The sequence below is a fragment of the Mesocricetus auratus genome, unplaced genomic scaffold (genome assembly GCF_017639785.1).
Source record: "Mesocricetus auratus isolate SY011 unplaced genomic scaffold, BCM_Maur_2.0 Super-Scaffold_100025, whole genome shotgun sequence".
Classification (NCBI taxonomy): Eukaryota; Metazoa; Chordata; class Mammalia; order Rodentia; family Cricetidae; genus Mesocricetus; species Mesocricetus auratus.
Genome location: NW_024429206.1, coordinates 8,606,063 through 8,624,250, shown reverse-complemented (window position 1 = coordinate 8,624,250; position 18,188 = coordinate 8,606,063). Strand labels below are relative to the sequence as shown.

The 18,188-nt window shown below is 47.8% G+C and overlaps 1 protein-coding gene across 4 annotated transcripts in view; it reads right to left on the bottom strand.

Moving 5' to 3' along the window:
• Taok3 (TAO kinase 3) overlaps positions 1-18,188 on the bottom strand; it is a 161,149-nt gene that overhangs the window by 15,403 nt on the left and 127,558 nt on the right. For all 4 annotated transcript variants that reach the window (XM_040731174.1, XM_040731173.1, XM_040731175.1 and 1 more), the window contains 3 exons: positions 12,998-13,234; positions 11,114-11,242; positions 7,500-7,703 (listed from right to left, as the gene is read on the bottom strand). In XM_040731174.1, coding sequence (XP_040587108.1) covers positions 7,500-7,703; positions 11,114-11,242; positions 12,998-13,234 — 570 coding nt within the window. The remainder of the gene's footprint in view (positions 1-7,499; positions 7,704-11,113; positions 11,243-12,997; positions 13,235-18,188) is intronic.

Here is an 18,188-nt window from a genome sequence, read left to right as displayed (position 1 = left end):
GTGGCTCAAGTCTGAAAATAAAAGATCAAGCAAGTACTTTCAGTGGACATCATGGGCTTCTCTTTTTGAGTGGAGTGGCTCTGGGTGCTGAGGGACACCTGAACAGGAGGCTATGGTGCCTAGGGACACCTGCATGGGGCACTCTAGGTTATGAGTTATTTACACTGAGCTACGCAGAGGCTGCTGACCAATGCTAATGTTTGGGAGTCATCTGAGCAAAGCTCAGGGGAGATTCAGCCTTGGTCCTTCTGGTGATTTGCTGTCTGAGGCTTTGGCAAGCTTCCTACACAGGGAAGCTCCTTAGCGCACACTTTAGTTTCTTCAGGCATAATTCAGGGCCTTCCCACCCAGCACAAATAATGATTGTGAAGATGAAATGACAGACCTAAGAACGTGCTTTGGAATGTGACCATGAGGCATTGTTTTCCTGTTCTTAGAAATGAATAACCAGTACACAGCATCTTAGACTTGGTTTTACAAATAGTTAGAAAATGTAAGTATGGTACTGCAAATGCTTTTGGTTGTGATTTCTAGGCTGCTTTCTTTATTGTAAATCCTCTATCTGAGTTATTGAGGTGTAAGATGGCCAGCCATGGGAAAACCTGTTCTTATCTTGTTTGTCTCATATCTGTCTGATCCTTAGCCAGTACCATGCCTACATGACAACATGCAACGCACTTTTAATTTTTTTCTTTTATGTGGGAGTCTTACTATGGTGCCCAGGCTGGTTTTCAACTCTTGCACCCAAGTCATTCTCCTGCCTCAGTCTCAGCCTCAGCCATCCAGATAAGTGGGACTTCAGGTATGCACGACCATACCTACTTCTCAATTAAAATCATTTCATATAGCTCACCCAAGTCTAACTGTACCTCTGCAGGGTGATAACCTTGCAAAGATTTTTGTTTGTCTGTTTGTTTATTTATCTTTTTAGACAGTATAGATGGCCTGGAACTCTCTATGTAGACCAGGCTGACCTCGAACTCAACAGAGATCTGTCTTCTTCTGCCTCCTGAGCACTGTGGTTAAAGGCGTACGCCACCACCCTGAGGGCCTCCTTATAAAGACTTTCATACGTGATTGTGAGGCACTGGGAAGCTGAAGGTCTAAGATCACATACAACTTCTGTGACGTTGAATAGAGGCTAAAATTCTGGTGTTCAGGCTTGTGACATTCTCTACGAAAAGTGATTCCAGTGAAGGGTATCTTCCCATATTCTATTTTTCCAATCTGTGCTAGAATGTTCTAGATACTGACGGCACATTATATGTTAGAGCCAGGCATGTCTGTGACTTGTATAAAACAAACAAACAAACAAATGATTTGAATCAGAGCTGATGGCATTGGTGACTCTGCTGCCAATGCACCCAAGGTCCTCATGCCCTTCGGGCGGGGGAGGCAGAGGCACTGGCTCCCTTTTGCCAGGCAGGGACTCTCCCACTAAGCCTGATATCCAGCCCTTTTCAATGGTGTTCTGAGACAGGAACTTGACAAGCTGCCCTGGCTGGCCTCCCAACTCATGATTCTCCTGCCTCAGTCTTCCAAGTGCTGGGATTACAGGTATGTGCCACCACACCTGGCTTAGAGTTCAAACTTCACAATGGTGTCACTGTTGGACAGTACATTTAGGGATTTCTTAGTTTTGATATTTGGACAGGGTTAGGAAGGCTCAGCCAGGCACTGGTGTCCCTTTACACTGGCTTTGTGAGCTAAAAGGAGTCCTGACAGTCGGCTGAGGCAGGGGTGAAGGGAGTTAGGTCCGCTGGAACTACAAACTCCTAAGAGGGTGACTTGGTGGTATTTGTCTCTCCGTTTATCTGTTTTAAAGTTTTTATCACTCTATGAGTGTACATATGTGGTTGCATGCAGTTTTCAGGGATCAAGCTCCGGTCAGCAGGCTTGGCAGCAGGTGCCTGGTACTGGGTGGTTTTGTGTGTCAATGTGACACGAGCTAGAGTCATCAGAGAGGAAGGAGCCTCAGATGAGGAAATGCCTCCATGAGATCCAGCTGTAAGGCATTTTCTCATTTAGTGATGGGGGGTAGCTCATGGTGGGTGGTGCCATGCCAGGGCTGGTGGTCCTGGCTTCTATAAGAAGGTGGGTTGAGCAAGCCATGGGAAACAAGCCAGTGAGCGGCACCCCTCCATGACCTCTGCATCAGCTCCTGCCCTGTGTGAGTTCCTGTCCTGACTTCCTTCAGGGATGGACAGCGATGTGGAAGTGTGAGCCTAATGAACCCTTTCCTCCCCAGCTTGCTCTTCGGTCATGGTTTTTTGTCAAAGCAACAGAAACCCCAAGACACGTTTTTACTCCCTGAGCCGTTCTGCTGGCCCTTTGTGATAGGTACCTAAAACTTTGAGCCAGAGGTTCCACTTGTGTGAGAAATATCTGTGAAAATATGTGGCCATGGAATGCTTAGTGGCTGATTTTTCTGCAGGGCTGGGATGGAATCCATGGCCTCCTGCATGCCACGTGAGCTGTCTGCCACTGAGCCACACCCGGAGACACTAAAATACAAAAATGTTCTGGGTGGTGATAGTGGTGATGACAGTCACATTTCCCCAGGTGTCCTGTGAGGAGCAGCACTGGACACATGTGTGACTGGGGAAACCCTGAGATGCTGTGTGTGGAGAGCAGGGCAACGCTCTACATGTGTTGTGGTAGACGGTGAAAGGGAAAATAGTGTGGAGGGCGTCCGCTATTTCTGCACTCCCCGCCCCAGCTTCCCTTCTGCTCTGAGCAAGGACTCCCTCCATCCTTGTTGGAATCAGTGTTACTTTAGGGGTGGTCACATTACTCACTCAAGTTCTCTCTCTCCTCGGAACTGGATTTGGTACAGAAACGATGTGTTAACAGGGTTGAGGAGACACAGCCCAACGGCGGTGCCCAGAGGAGCCCAGCTCTTGCCCTCCGTATCACGGAAGGTGCTTTTCCAGCACATCTCCTCATCATTCTTGGCTCTTTCCTTCAGCTCTGTTACCTACCCCTTATCCTCCTAGTTAATTCTGGGGCCACAAAGATGATTGGTTGCTTGAGAGAGCTCACTGTTCTTGCCCAGGACCTGGGGTGGGTTCCCAGCACCCACATGGTGGCTCACAATTGCCTGTAATTCCAGTTCTAGAGGGGCCACCACCCTCTTCTGGCCTCTTTCACATGCAGGCAAAACATCCATCACATAAAATGAAAATAAAAAATTCTTGAAAAATTTCATTACCCATGCCTAAGTCAGCCAGAGTTTGTGTCTACTGCTTGCAGGTAATGCCATGGAGTTAAAGTCATACATAAGATGGGGGGGTGGTGGTGGAGGTATGGGAATCTAGAATAATATGTGGTAAAATGAATGGTTGGCTGTTTTGGGAATAGAAACTGGGTGATATAAGATTATGAAGAAAGTGTGATATTTAGCAAAAGGCACCAAATTTTCATTATGGAAGATGAATAATTTCTGAATATCCAAAGGACACAATGATGACAATAGCTTGCCATGCTTATACTTGGGAGGATGGGACAGAAGTCTCCTCACTCAAGCGGGAATATACATTTGCACATAATGCATGCATACACACAAATACGCTTGCATATAATGCATGCATATACACATGCTACATGATACCTACATTCATAATAAATACACCCACATACACAAAGACACACACACACATGCACATAATGCATGCACACAATGCATATAATGCACACACATGCAAGCAGAAACTATGAGGGGCTGATGAATATGACAATGAACTCAAATATAAATTCACAATGAATACTATGTCAAAGCACCAAGTTATGTACCTTAAGTGTAGACTTCTATCCCATAATTAGAAATAACTTCTCATATTACACTATTTTTCAGTGTTCTTGCTGCTTTTGTAAATAGAAAAGCACTCAACGTTTTCACAAAAACTGTTCTAGAATAAGACTAAAACTGGAGAATCTGAACACTTAAGAAAAATCCTCTCACAGGGCTAGCCTTTAAGGTGTGTGTGTGTGTGTGTGTGTGTGTGTGCGCGCGCGCGCGCGCGCGTGCGTGTGTGCATGTGTGTGTGTGTGTGTACATGTATGCAGTGCCCTTGGAGGCCAGAAGAGGGCACTGGATTCCATGGAGCTGGAGTTACAGGTGGTTGTGAACAGTCATATGAATGGCGGGAATTGAACCCAGGCCCACTGCAAGAACAATGGATGCTCTTAACAGCTAAGCCATCACTTCATGAATTTTTTTTTTTTAAATCATGTTGGGGAGTAGTTATTTTCTATAACTTTTATTGATGATAACTAATCCCTTGGCCTCAAAATTTCCCTAAATAGCTGCTATTGGAATAACAGTAATTGTCAGATGAAAAAAAAAACTTATTTCTAACCAACTATAGGGATTTTTATTTTATTTTTTAAAAATTGCATGTGTAGGTGTGTGTGTACATGACATGTATCTATGTGTCTGTTGTGTGTGTGTATGTATGTATGCACAGTGTATTGAATGTGAGAGCATGCCATGTGATGCACGTATGTGGAGGTCTGGGGTTCTCCAGTCTCTGTCTCTCATCTTGCTCTATAAGCCATAGAAACTCTGGAATCAGAGATGAGCATGCACTGTGAGCCCCGCTTTCCAAGGACACTGGGGATCTCACTAGGGTCCTCATGCTGGTATGGCAAGTACTTTACTCGCTGAGCCTTCTCCCATATTTCATTTTTGGTCCTGACAGGTCTGGAATATTCAGTGCTTAGATAATTTCTTACCAGAACTTCTCTTTGAGCTTGTGTTTCTAGTTAGACCTTAATGTCTCCAAGTCTCAAATTGAACAATACTTCTTTGATTCTACCCCATCTCTCCTCTTATTGGCTGCCAAGACCGTTGGTTCTTGTTTTCTCTTTTATTTCTTTAGATTTTCCAGACAGCGTTTCTCTGTGTAACAGCTCTAGCTGTCCTGGAACTTGCTCTGTAGACTAGGACGACCTCGAACTCACAGAGATCTGCCTGCCTCTGCCTCCCGAGTGCTGGGATTAAAGGCGTGCACCACCATCAGGCCTGGTAGTTTATTTTTCAGAGTTTCTTGTAGCTCTGACTGGCCTCAGACATCTCCTGTGTGCTGGGACTGTGGGTGGTGAAACATACCCAGTTTGTGTGATGCTGGAGGCGGGGCTCCGGGTTCTTTCGTGCTCAGTGAACCTGAGCAGTCCAAGTCCCGTGTACTCTGTCTGAAGTCATGGCTCTGACCCAGCTGTCTTTTGGACCCTCCCATCACCATGCTGTCCATTCCCGATTTCTCACACTTGGTCTCTCTGCTTCTAGTCTCTTCTCTCTCAACAGCCTTTCTCAAGTATTTGTTGTTGTTGTCACCTCTGTAACGACCCATCTAGTTTTTCTTTTATTTACTCGTATCACATCAACAGCTCTACTGTGAGTCTCTGTCTATGGACTGTGGTCCGGCAGAGTGCCCCACACTATCACAGTGTCTAGACCCCTCTTCCCATCCAAGAACCCATTTTCATACCCTTGGGGTAAGTCTGAACTTCATTAAGGACCCTCGACCCATGTGTCACTCCAAATGATGTTCATCTCGCTTTCTCTGGTCTACTATCTTGAAAACCACCGCCCCGATCAGAAGTGTTCACCAGTTTCTCCTTTCCAGATGTCAAAACACAAACACAGAGCCTGGATTGTCTAGAATGGTTGCTGGGCAGCGAATTCCAGGTGGCTTTGCTCTTCCCTCCTATTTGAATACTGCCAAGAGCACATCTATGATCCCAGCGCTCAGGAGGCTGAGGCAGGAGGATTGACAGTTCAGGTTAACTGGCCCACAGGAGAATTTGTCTCAGAAAACAAAACAAAAAAGGCTTTCTGAAACACTTGTCCCAACTGCTGTCCTGTTAATGGTGTCTGAGACAGTTGTTTTCCTCTTGCATGTGAACACTGGGTTTTTATGAACCACCGGTCGCATGTCATCTCAGATTATTAACACTCTCCTGACAGACTGACACGTCTTCTATATCCTCCATCTCAGTGAGGGCCATCACACCTCCCAAACTGGAAGAATGGCAGTTATTAACTATAGTAATTATTATTGCTATTATTATATGATTGTATATATGTATGTGTGGGAGTGTTTGTGTTTACATATGTGTGGAGGCCAGAGGTTGATGTTATCCACTTTATATTTTCAGATAGGGTTTCTCACTAAACCTGCAACTCCCCGATCAGCCTGGACTGGAGGGACAACATGCCACAAGTGTCCTCCTGTCTCCACTTCCCCAGTGCAGGGATTACAGATGCACACTGTAGCACCTGGAGTTTTGCTTTGGTGCTGAGAACCTAGGTCCTCACGCTTGCATGGCAAGTGCTTTACTGCCTGACATCTCTCCAGCATTTTGGAGATGTGGCCTTCCTATGTAGCTCAGACTAGCTTCAAACTTGTGATCCTGCCTCAGTCTCTTGAACAGAAACCATTCTGGACTCCTTTGTTTGAAATTCCCATGGGAAACTGATAATTAGTGGCAGCTGACTTGGGGAATGCTGCTCTGATATAATCTCCCTGTTCTGTGCTACCATCTCCTCTGGGCTGGAGCTCATAGAGGAGAATCGCCTGTTTCCCTCCCTGCTCTCTGCCTCTCACCAGTGTAGCCTGGGTCTCACACTGATGCTCCGGTCTTCAGAGCAAAGCTAGTGCTTTCTGGGTCATTCCTCTGCCTAAAGGCCTCTGATGGCTCGCCCAATGCCTCTGATAGTTCGCTCAATGCCTCTGATGGCTTTCAGAACATGACTCGCACAAGGCCTCTCTGATGGCTTGCAGAACATGACTCGCACAAGGCCTCTCTGATGGCTTGCCTAACACCTTGATGGTTTTACACAAGGCCTCTGATGGCTTGCGCAACACTTCTGATGGCTCGCACTGCCTTCAGGGTACAGTCTGAAGGGCTCACTTTAGAGAGGTCTGCAGCCCTGCTCCAGCCGGCTCCCCTCGCTCCCAGGCTGCATTCCACACACCCAGACAGCTGGCTGTCCTTGATGTCTCCTCCAAACCCCATCTCAGCCAGTCACTGTCACTCAGGCAGGAGATTGACATTAGTCAGTTATGTCTATTTCCCTTCCTAGGCTTTGGCAGTCAGGTGCTGCTTGGTAGCCCTGGTGTCTGCCACAGAGCCTGGCGCAAAGGGGGTACTGCTCTGTAGGCATCTGATGACGAGTGAACGTGATGATGCGCAGAGCATCACACCGTCATTTAAGTGTTTCATGTGGAGTCACAAAACCTAGGCGGCAAGCAGAAGCCTTTCTCTCTCACGCCCTGCTTTGTATGATAGGTTGCACGTACACCTTCATCGTGACACAGCTTTTCGCCTGTGCAAGGCTGGTCCCTATGCTGAAAATGACTTTCTCTTACCAGAGGTAATTGCATTCCCTGACACATTTTTGCATGGACTCTCACCTTGTGCTAACGGCTAGGGACACAGGGATGGAGGAGACAGAACCCCGGAATGCCCCTCCAACGGCTTCGCGTGACAAATACCTCCCGAATGTTCTGCTGTTCCACCTCATGGCGCTTGATCATTATTTTCCGCTTGAAGAAGCGGCAGTTTCTGTCGTAGTACAGTCTCTGTTGAGTGAGCAGGTGGGCTTCCTCCTCAGCCTGCGTATGCTGCAGGTTCTCTTTATGCTTCGATATCCGTTCCTGCTTCTCCTTCTTGGGTGTGCTATGGTCCTCGTTCATTTCCTGACAAAACAAATGTAAGGTCCATCAAACTATATGGCACCGAGGGCAGGTTAAATCATGTGGACAGTGAGTGTGGATCTCAGCGTGGAAAGGCCTTGTGGTAAACAACCCCTGCTCCCCTACTTGTCTTCTCCCCAGTTACTTGTGTGCTAAGTGAGGGGGACAGCTGAGTTTGCCTTGGTCTGGCATCTCGCTCTCAGAGATCATTTATTCAGTTGTCAGCCAACAACTCCACCACAGGACTAGCAGGTGGCGGGTGAGCAAGAGTCCATGGCACTGGACAGTGCCGAGTCAAGCCCAGCTGAGAACCTGCCTTCAAAGGGAGGTCCAGGGTCCCCAAGGAGCATTTGGGGGAAAGCACCTGACCTCAGTAACAACTATGTCGACGTTTGAAGGAATTGGTGGGAATTAAGCAGGGGAAGAGAGAAAAAAATATTCCTGATGGAAGGTACAGCCTGTGAAAAGCTCTTAGCATAGGGTGGGTTAGCATAGGGCTAATAATTTGGTCAAGAGGTAACAGGTGGCATCGGCTGGTGGGGTTTGACGGGTCACGAGGCAGGTCAGGCCTACTGATTTGTAGATCAAGTTCAGGTCAGTGTTTCACTCAGTTCAGGGGTTGAGCCCAGGGACTCAGACATGCTAGGCCATGATGGAGGATGTCCTTTTGCATATATGTTTCTCTTATTGGTTGATGAATAAAACACTGTTTGGCCAATAGAGGCAGGAAGATAGGTGGGGCTAGGAGACAAGGAGGATGCTGGGGAAGAGAGGCAGAGAGGCGCTTCAAGAGGACGCCATGTGGTCCAAGGAGTAACATGCTAGATTATGGGTAAGCCACAGCCTTGTGGCAATACATTGATTAATATGGAAATGGGTTAATAGTTAAGATAGAGCTAGCTAGTAAGAAGCCGTAGCCATCGGCCAACAGTTTAATAATTAATATAAGTCTTTGTGTGCTTATTTGAGGCTGAAGGGTGGCAGGACCTGGTGTGACAAGAAACTCCAGTTACAAGGCAAACCCTCCATCAAGGAGCTGCATCCCAAGTCCACCAATGATCTTTAGTCTGAGAAAATGGCTGTTCTGTATATGGGAGTGCCATACTGGGAAAGTGGGTGCTGCCTGCTGTGTGGAGAGCAGGACAGAGGCAGGCTTGGGGCCACATCTGTGGAGGCAGCTGGGAGTCTTCTGGGAAGGTCAAGCTGAGGGAACAGAGTGGCTTGGAATAAGGATGAAGTAGAAGACTTAAAAGAGAAGTGGTTGGATTTGAAAGTTAGGAAGGGACTCTGCAGATGTTGCTAATTTGAGTTCCAGGAGAAAAAGAACTGTGCTTCATCTGGGATGAGAGGGTTGAGGAAATCATGCCTAGGAAATCTCCATTCTGGCTTCCCAGGACACATGGGTAACATGAGGAGGACTGTGAACCAGGAGATCTGGGCTGCTAGTCTGTGGAGAGGGCATGGAATACTTTTAGGGAGGGTACAGCTACCTTCGGTCATACAAATGAGCTTCACCTATGTTTGGTTAAGCCTCACACATATTAAACCACTTGTTTTTCTTAATTTTCATCACAAACCATCACTCTTTAGTTTGCCCATAGCCAGTAAGTCCTTGTAATCAGAGAACCTTCGATAGAAATGCTGGATGATACATATATACATCTCTTTAGGCCATGATGCTACCCACCTAGGTTCAGCATAAGCCCATGAGCCCCAACTTTGCATGTCTAAGCTCAAATGTGACCATGACAAGTCACTTTAAAATCAAGACTGGATTATTAGTGTCCTACCCACACCCCTGTGATTGGTCCACAGGTGAAATTCTAGGGGTACCTGAACACACTATGAACATGCTCTACTCGTAAGTCGCTGAGGCCATCTCAGCTTGACTTTAGACCTGCTTTTTTTCCCCCCCAGGAAAAGGCCCAAAATTTATATGTTATCTAAGTATGGTGGCCCACAGCTAACCTGAGGACTGCACCGGGAGTGGGACAGGACTCTAGAATGAGTGTTTTGTAATACATAGAGTTTATAAAGGGAAAAGTATTTGGAGGTGAGAGAAATAGCAAAATTTCCTATTTAAAAAAAATCAAAGCAGCCTCCAAGATCCAGCAGTATCCTGTCAATCACAGAGAAAAATAAAAACAAAACCCTGACGAGAACATGGACCTTTTTATTCACTGGGCTATTTCTATTGACTCTCAGGTTTCTAGAACTCAAGAGAGCCAGAGACCCCTGGCATTAATCCAGCATGGACCAGCTGCAGCAGTGTCTTACCTGGGCAGGGACTGAGATGCCCGGATACCCCACCCGCCCCCTCCCAGATTCCTCCCTAGGCCCTGTGCCCTGCACCCACCAATCAGATGGTGAGCTCCAGCGTATGGCTTCACTAGGGCTATGGCCCAGACTGCACTTTATTAAACCTTAATACGCCCAGGAAGCCTGCCTAACTCTTAGGAGAGGCGAAGAGTGCAGAAGCACAGGAAAGTCTCCTGTCAATACTGGAAAAGGAGAATGAGGGAAACTAAGCTCTCAGATGAAAGTGGAGTTCCTCTGGGGCTCTCCTAAGTCCATGTGTGCTCTTCAACCAAGCATTCTAGAATCATCTATTCATGTAGCAAATAGACGTGCGTACCATACGCACTCTTGGGCAACACCAGATATGCTCTCTGCTTTTGCAGTGTTTAGCAGCTAAGTAAGGACCTTGAATAATTATTAAAAACTCTAGTTTTGTGGAATGGGAGAAGTGTATCTTGGCCAAGGCGGTTAGCAAAGGCTTCCCTGGGGAAATAATATTTGAGTTAAGATTTCAATAATCAATCCTAACTCTTACAAGGAGGAGGAGTGAACTGCATAGAACTGCAGTTGGGGTAAAGAGATGCCATGTGCAAAGGCCTTGGGAGGGAGAGCTCGCTCCATTGGAGGAACTGAAGGGCATCAGTGGAGACACAGCAGCCGTGAGTAGGCTGGGGTGGGGAAGGCACGGGGTGAGAGGGGACTGGAAGGGGAGGCTGGTGGTCAACCATGTGGGGTCTTACGGACTTCAACTTTCTCTGAGGACAACAGGAAGATGGTGGACTTTCAAAGGATGAGATGGGTTTCTAATGATTTAAAACAATTTCTTTGGCCAATGTGTAGAGAACAGGTTGGAATGAAGCCCTTGGCTCAGCGACATTGGTGTCCTGTGGGACTCCTGGAAAGGTGAGTTTTCAAAGCTCCACTTCCAGGCCTCGTGAAGATAGGAGGATGGAGGGGTGTGCCACCCTCAGCTTTAAGAAGTCTTCCAGCAACTCTAATGAGAAGTCAGAACTGCTGGCTTCAAACGCTGATCCCAGCGCAAGTCGGGGCCATTCCAAGCTCTTAGCTGGTTCAAGTTGCAGCGGGCAACTGAGGTCGGGTGCAGGCGTCCTTACCTCTTTTATTTTTTCCTTGCAAATCTTGTACTGCTTCTTCTGACTCTCTAAGAAAGTTGTCAAGTCCTTCTTCTGCTGGGCCAGGATCTGCTGCTGGAACTTCTTCTCATCCGCTGCGGCTACCTTTGCCTGAGAGGATGACAGAGGTGGCCAAGGTCAGCCTGAGCATCCGGACTCGGCTGTTCATGAGTGCCAAATAATGTCACCCCTGAACAGAGAATGAAAGACTATCTAAAGATATGCCTTCCAAGCCGGGGTGGGGGGTTGGGGGGCGGGGGTGGGGTGGGATGGGGTGGGGGGAGTGGTAGTGGTGGTGCACGCCTTTAATCCCAACACTCGGGAGGTAGAGGCAGGAGGATCTCTGTGAGTTTGAGGCCAGCCTGGTCTACAGAGCGAGTTCCAAGACAGCCAGGACTACACAGAGAAACCTTGTCTCCAAACAAAGATATACCGTCTGTGGCTCTTCAACATCTTAAAAATGCGTTCCCAATGACAGGGGAAATATGAAGGTGGACCAGAAATGTGCATCTGTGTGTGTGAGTACATATGTGTGCATATGTACATATGTGTGTGGATGCATGTGGGCACCAGAGGCAAATCTCAGGTGTTGTTCCTTGAGGGCCACATACCTTGTTACTTATTTATTTTTTGTTTGTGTGAGTGTGGTGTATGCGTGAATGTGCTGCTTGCGTTCATGTGTACACACTCATGGACGCCCCTCTCTATCACTGTCCATCTTACTGGTTTGAAACATGGTCTTTTGCTGAATCTGAAGTTAGGCTCATGCCCAGAGAGCCCCAGTGATCTCCTCCCCATCCCCACCACACTAGAATTACAAGTGTACATACAGCTACGCCCATGTGGGTTGCTGAGACCTGAACTCAGGCCTTCATGCTTGCATGGTAAGTGCTCTTATTTACTGAGCCACCCCCCCACCCCTCGTTCTTACCCATCACTCTGGTTTTGGAGACATGGTCTCCCATTGTAGTGAGGTTTAGCATGGATTAGGCTAAGCTGGCTAGCCAGTGGGTCCCAAGTATCTGCCTATCTCCACCTTTCCAGTAGATTACAGGCGTGTGCAACTATGCCTGACCCATCATTCCCTCCTAATAGGAAATGTGTAATAGTAATGAAGACATTATCTTGATTATTTGTCTTATATTTTGTGTTTTTTTTTCTTTTTTCTTTTCAATGTGACAGGGTACCACGATATAAGCCAGGAAGGCCTTGAACGTGGAATCCTACCTTGGCACCCAGGTCCCTGAGATTACAGGTGTGTTCCAACACATCTAGAGAGAGTGTTTTGCAAATTATTTTAGAGTGAGTCTCAGGTGAGCATGATGGAAGCCTTGGTTCCATTCCCAGCCCTACCAGAAAATCAACTAAAATAATTACATTAGTTAAGGACCTGGATGGGGAAGAGAGGTCTTCCCTCGGAAAACCGGAATCACAGCCAGATTACTTCCTAGTGGCCAGTGGATGGCATGGTGGCAGGGGTGTTCCCCACTAAGGAGGATGCTTGAAGAGAATGGGGGTGCGGCAGGCACAGCCAGACCTGAGCTATGCATGGTCCTCAAAGACAGTGGTGGCATTTTGCTTCCCTTGACTGGTCACTGTGGAGGGAACCCTGCTCCCAACACATCAGAGTGAAATCACCTGATAATTTTATCTTCCATGGTGATACCAGGTAGGATCCCCAACCCAGCAACAGCGCCCCCCTGCTACTCCTTCTCCCCGCAGATTCTGCCGCTGGTGGGGACTGGCTAGGGCTGGCAGCACCCCCATCTGAGGGTGACCCCCACCCTCCCCACCCCACAGCACCTGAGGGTGCCCCCCACCCCCCACAGCAGCACCTGTGGGTGCCCCTCCTCCCCGCATACTGACCTCCTTTTCAATGGTAGCCACTTGCTTCTTGGCCAGCTTCTCCAGCTCGATGGACGAGTTGTTGGCATGCGTCTCCACCTCCTTCTGGAGCTTGAGACGGTGCTCATCCATCTCAGCCTTCAGCTTGTTCTCCAGGGCGATCAGCTGCTTCTGGTGCTGGCGCCGCATCCGCTTATAACCTGACATCTGTTCCCGCAACTCGTTCTCCTGCTCATGCTCGTGGATCTGCCGTGTAACCTGAGGCGGGTCGTGGGGGCAGATCTTGGGTCACCGAGTGCACCAGAGGTGGACACCCGCATCCTTGCCAGCCTGTGGCCTCCAAGCCTCCAGATGCTGGCCTGGAGCAGGGGCTCTGCCTGTCCTCCTCAATACCATCTCATGCACACACTCTTTTACACACTCACAAGGTAGGTGTAATTGCTCTCATTTGATAAAGAAGTTGAGATTTGAGGGAGGTCTTTCATAAATACACACACACACACAATCACACATAGATACACACTCACACACAGACACACGCACTCACACACAGACATACACCTTCAGATTTTGTGAATCCCCCCAGGGTAGTGGAACCCCCTCCAGGTGAGAGGCTGTGTTTTTCAAGGGATCATCCTAATGGGGGATTAGACAGACAGACAGACACATACACACGCCAAGCGTTTAAACCCTATGTTTCCCTTCACCTCATCCCTAAAAGAGCTGCCCCCAAGTTACAATTTTTTTCCTAAAAAGAAGAGAACGTTTCTTAGAGTTTCGCAGGACCACTTTTCTTATTCCACTTCTAATGCACTGTCCAACAAGCCCAAGGCTGCCAGGGAGCCTGCAGCAGCATGGACATCTCTTGTCTCCTCCCTTGACCCTTCTGGGATTCTCCAGCCTCCTCTGCTAACTTCTCACCCCCTCCCCCAGCCTCCAGTCGCTTCTTTCTCCTCTTCTCTATTTTAGAAAAGCCCTTGGATTTCAGCATCAGGATGCTAACTTTGCTTTTCACCGTATCATCTGGCCACTTCCTTGGATAATAAGCCCACTCCTCACTTCACCCCATAAACAAGTATTCCTGGAAAAACCCGCACAGCCATTAATGCTCTGTACTGTTTTCAGTTGGTGGGCAAACTGTTTCATGGATGGAACAGCTCTGCTCTTCTCAGAAGGCCGTCCCTGCATTCTCCATTGGGTCCTTACTATGGAGTAGTGGTTCTCAAGTTGTGGGGCATGAGCCATCAGGGGTCGTGCATCGGATATCCTGCACATCAGATATTTATGTTACGATTCATAACAGTAGCTGAGTTATGGTTATGAAGTAGCAAAAGAGGTAATGTTATGGTTGGGGGTCACCAAGGCATGAGGAGCTGTGTTAAAGGGTCGCAGTGTTAGGAAGGGTGAGAAACACTGTTGTCAAGGGAGCACTGTCCTGGGGCTGGACCTTAGCCCTTCCTAGCTGAGTGGACACGTGGTTTCATATGCGTGCCTCATTTGGAAGGACATTCCTCTCCAGGACTGAGAGTGGAGGATATTTTAAGACTACCTGACAGAGGACAGCATCACCCCAAAGCCCTCTCGTACTCTAATGGAAGGGAGTGCTGTGTTTTGTCACTACGGTACTAAGTGATCTATTTATTTATTTATATTATACTGAAAAAAAAAACCAAGGGTTTCCAATACTAGCCTGCCCTTCCAGCAGGCTTGTCTCGAATGCTCCATCCCTCTGTTTCAGTCTTCCACACCCTGGGATGACAGGTACGTGCCACGGTGCCTGGCTCTACAAGGACCGTGCGTTTGCTTCCCCCTCTTATGCGCCCCCTCCCCAATCCCCCCATCTCCCCCCTGTGCTGGGAGTGAGATACTAGCAAGTTCTCTACCACTGAGCTAAATCCCTAGATGTCTTTTTAAAATTTTTTTGGGGTGTCCCTGCAAAGCCCAGGGACCTTGACCTTCATGGTAAGCCTTCTGCCTCCATTTCCCAAGTACTAGGATTACACGCCTTCTCACTAGTCCCATTATTATTTTCTTAAATGTATTCATATCTGGGTAGAGGGAAACATAGAAGCAGTTTGAGATATCTGTGGTACGGACAACTTTAGGAAAAAATTCAAAACTAGTCCTTCTTGAAATCAGATTTTTTTTCTACACATAAATATGATAGTACAGTGACTGTTTCCAGGTATACATATTTTATCCAGATATTAACTTTTTATTTTAGTATTCCCTCCTCTCTCTCTCTCTCTCTCTCTCTCTCTCTCTCTCTCTCTCTCTCTCTCTCTCTCTCTCTCTCTCTCTCTCTCTCTCTCTCTCTCTCTCTCTCTCTCTCTCTCTCTCTCTCTCTCTCTCTCTCTCTCTCTCTCTCTCTCTCTCTCTCTCTCTCTCTCTCTCTCTCTCTCTCTCTCTCTCTCTCTCTCTCTCTCTCTCTCTCTCTGTGTGTGTATACAGGCACATTTACCCATGAAGGTGGGGGTGGAGGCCAGAGGCTGATGGTATGGGGTTTCCTCTACCGTTTTCCACCTTATTTTTTTGAGGGAGGGCCTCTCACCTGGAGCTCACTATTTTGGCTAGGCTGGCTCACCAGGGAGGCCTGGGGATCCTCCAGTCTCCACCTCCCCAGTGCTGAGACCAGAGGCACACACTCCAGTGCCTGGCTTTCACATGGGTGCCAGGATCTGAGCTTAGCAGCAGGCACTGTACCCACTGAGTCATCGCCCCAGCCCTCTGGAGTTCCCTCTTTAGTGAGAATCCCAGAGGAGGTGTGGCTTCCTCTAATGCCATCGGGATGCTTCTAAACCCTGCACATGTACTGGCCCCCAGCTGATGCTCTGGGGTTACTACCTTATGCCGGGAGGTCTGATGATGTGCTGGGAAGGAGGAGAGGGACATTTTCTGTCTTACTGGGGTCTGGGTCCCTGCAAACAGGATGGTCCCACTGCCTGCCTTATTGCACCTGGTTCAAATGTGTGACAAAGACAACTGACAGAGCCCAGCATGCCCTCCTTGTACCTGGCTGTCTTCCAGGAGGGCGGCTTTGCTCTCCCACACTCCCCATGGTTAGGATAATCACCTTCCTCTGACTCCAAATGCAGCCTTCCATTTGTCACCACCAAACTTTCTGAGTTTTAGATTGTCTTCCTGAGCACATACAGAGATTTTTTTTTTGATATGAGGTCGCCCTCTCTCTCTCTCTCTCTCTCTCTCTCTCTCTCTCTCTCTCTCTCTCTCTCTCTCTCTCTCTCTCGCTCTCTCCCCTCAGGGTCACCTCTAACTCCCAAGTGGTAGGTTAGCAGGTGTGAGCCACCAAGAGATGTTAAGTTTCATCCTTCCATGCCCAAGGTAGACAGACAGGCTTAAATGAGAGCATGGGCAGTAGTCATTTGTGACATTTAATGTGAAATGTATTAAACATTTGTCAATTATATTATGGATTCTCATTTCACTTTTGCACCATTTGTCTGAAGAATATGCTGTTTGGCCGATAGAATTTTAAAAAGCTGGTAATTTGGGGCTGGAGAGATGGCTCAGCAGTTCAGAGCACTGACTGCTCTTCCAGAGGACCTGAGTTCAGTTCCCAGTACCCACATGGCAGCTCACACCTGTCAGTAACTCCAGCTCCTGGGCATCTGATGCCCCCACACAGGCATACATGCAAACAAAACACCAATGAACATGAAATAGAAATAAGCTATATATTTAAAAGCTGCTAATTTTATATGCTTTACATGCACTTTATAGTTTGTCTTTTAGATTGCGTCTGTGTGTGGTGGGTGTGGCTGTTAGAATGGGTGTGTGCATGTGCTTGTGAGCGGGCCTGCCTGCTCAAATGTGTGGAGGCCAAAGGGGAGGCTGGCTGACACTGGATCTCTCCTGAGCCTCTCTCTATGTTTATTTTTTGAAACAGGGTCTCTCAGTGAGCCTGGAGCTCAACTCTGCTAGACTGGCTGGCCAAATAACAGCATGGATCTCCCTGTTGTCACTCCTCCTATGCTGAGTTACAGGCACATGCCACTATTTACATAGGCTCTGGGGATCTGAACTCAGGTCCTCATGCTTCAAAGGCAGACACTTTGCTGGCCAAGTCATCTCTTCGGCCCTGAGACAGGCCACAAACCTGTTACATTTCCTCCTCAGCCTCTCAGGGACTGGGCCTACAGGATGCCACACTTCTGGCAATAGGCTACCACCCTGACTCTCTCTGTCTCTGTCTCTGTCTCTGTCTCTGTCTCTGTCTCTCTCTCTCTCCATCTCTTTGTGTCTCTGTAGTTTGTTTTCTTTTGAGATTGGGTCTCACCATGTAGCCCTGGCTAGCCTGGAACTCATTACATTATAGGCTCTGCCTCCAGAGTGCTAGGATTAAAGGCTTGTACCAACACATCCAGCTACTTTAATTCTTATATATCATGGAAATGAGAACCAAGGGCCCATGGTTCTTGAACTGCCTGAGGGACTCTATCATCAAGGCAGAAAAATAGTGATCATTTTCTGTTATAAAGATGCCAAAGAAGTCACATCACAGCAGTGCCTCCCCACTCCCGCCTCAAAAAAAAAAATCAGGCTAGGGAGAATGGTAAGTCTGAATCACACATTAAGTGTGAAACAGAAAAGAAACTGCAGGGATGCGGTGACTATAGTTTTACAAGGGACATCTCAACGGGACCAAACATAAGTGGGAAGTACCATGGTGCCATGCCATGGACTACTGGAGGAAAACACCCATTTTGTCTCAATTATACGTCTGACCTTGGGCAAACTCCTGACCTCCAGCACTCGGGAGGCAGAGGCAGGAGGATCTCTGTGAGTTCAAGACTAGCCTGGTCTACAAGAGCTAGTTCCAGGACAGCCTCCAAAGCTATAGAGAAACCCTGTCTCAAAAAACAAAACAAAACAAAAAACCCCAAAAGCGAAAACAAACACTTGACCTCTTCAAGTCTCTTGATGCTTCCCTAGAGAAGAAGGGGTGAGCCCAGTTCTCCTCAGTGTGGTGGCCTGGGTAAGGTGGCGTGTGTCAGAGGGCTGAGGGACCGGTTGCTCTCCTTCCTTCTCCTGCCAGCCCTGGAGAAATGTCTCCCCCATGCCTCTGTTTCTGGAGGGGCAGGTCTAGCTCTTAACAACTGCACAGGGGAGAAAGCACTTCATATTTCATTTTTATTCTTAGACAGGGTCTGTCTTTGTAGATCAGGCTGGCCTGGAACTCACAGAGATCTGC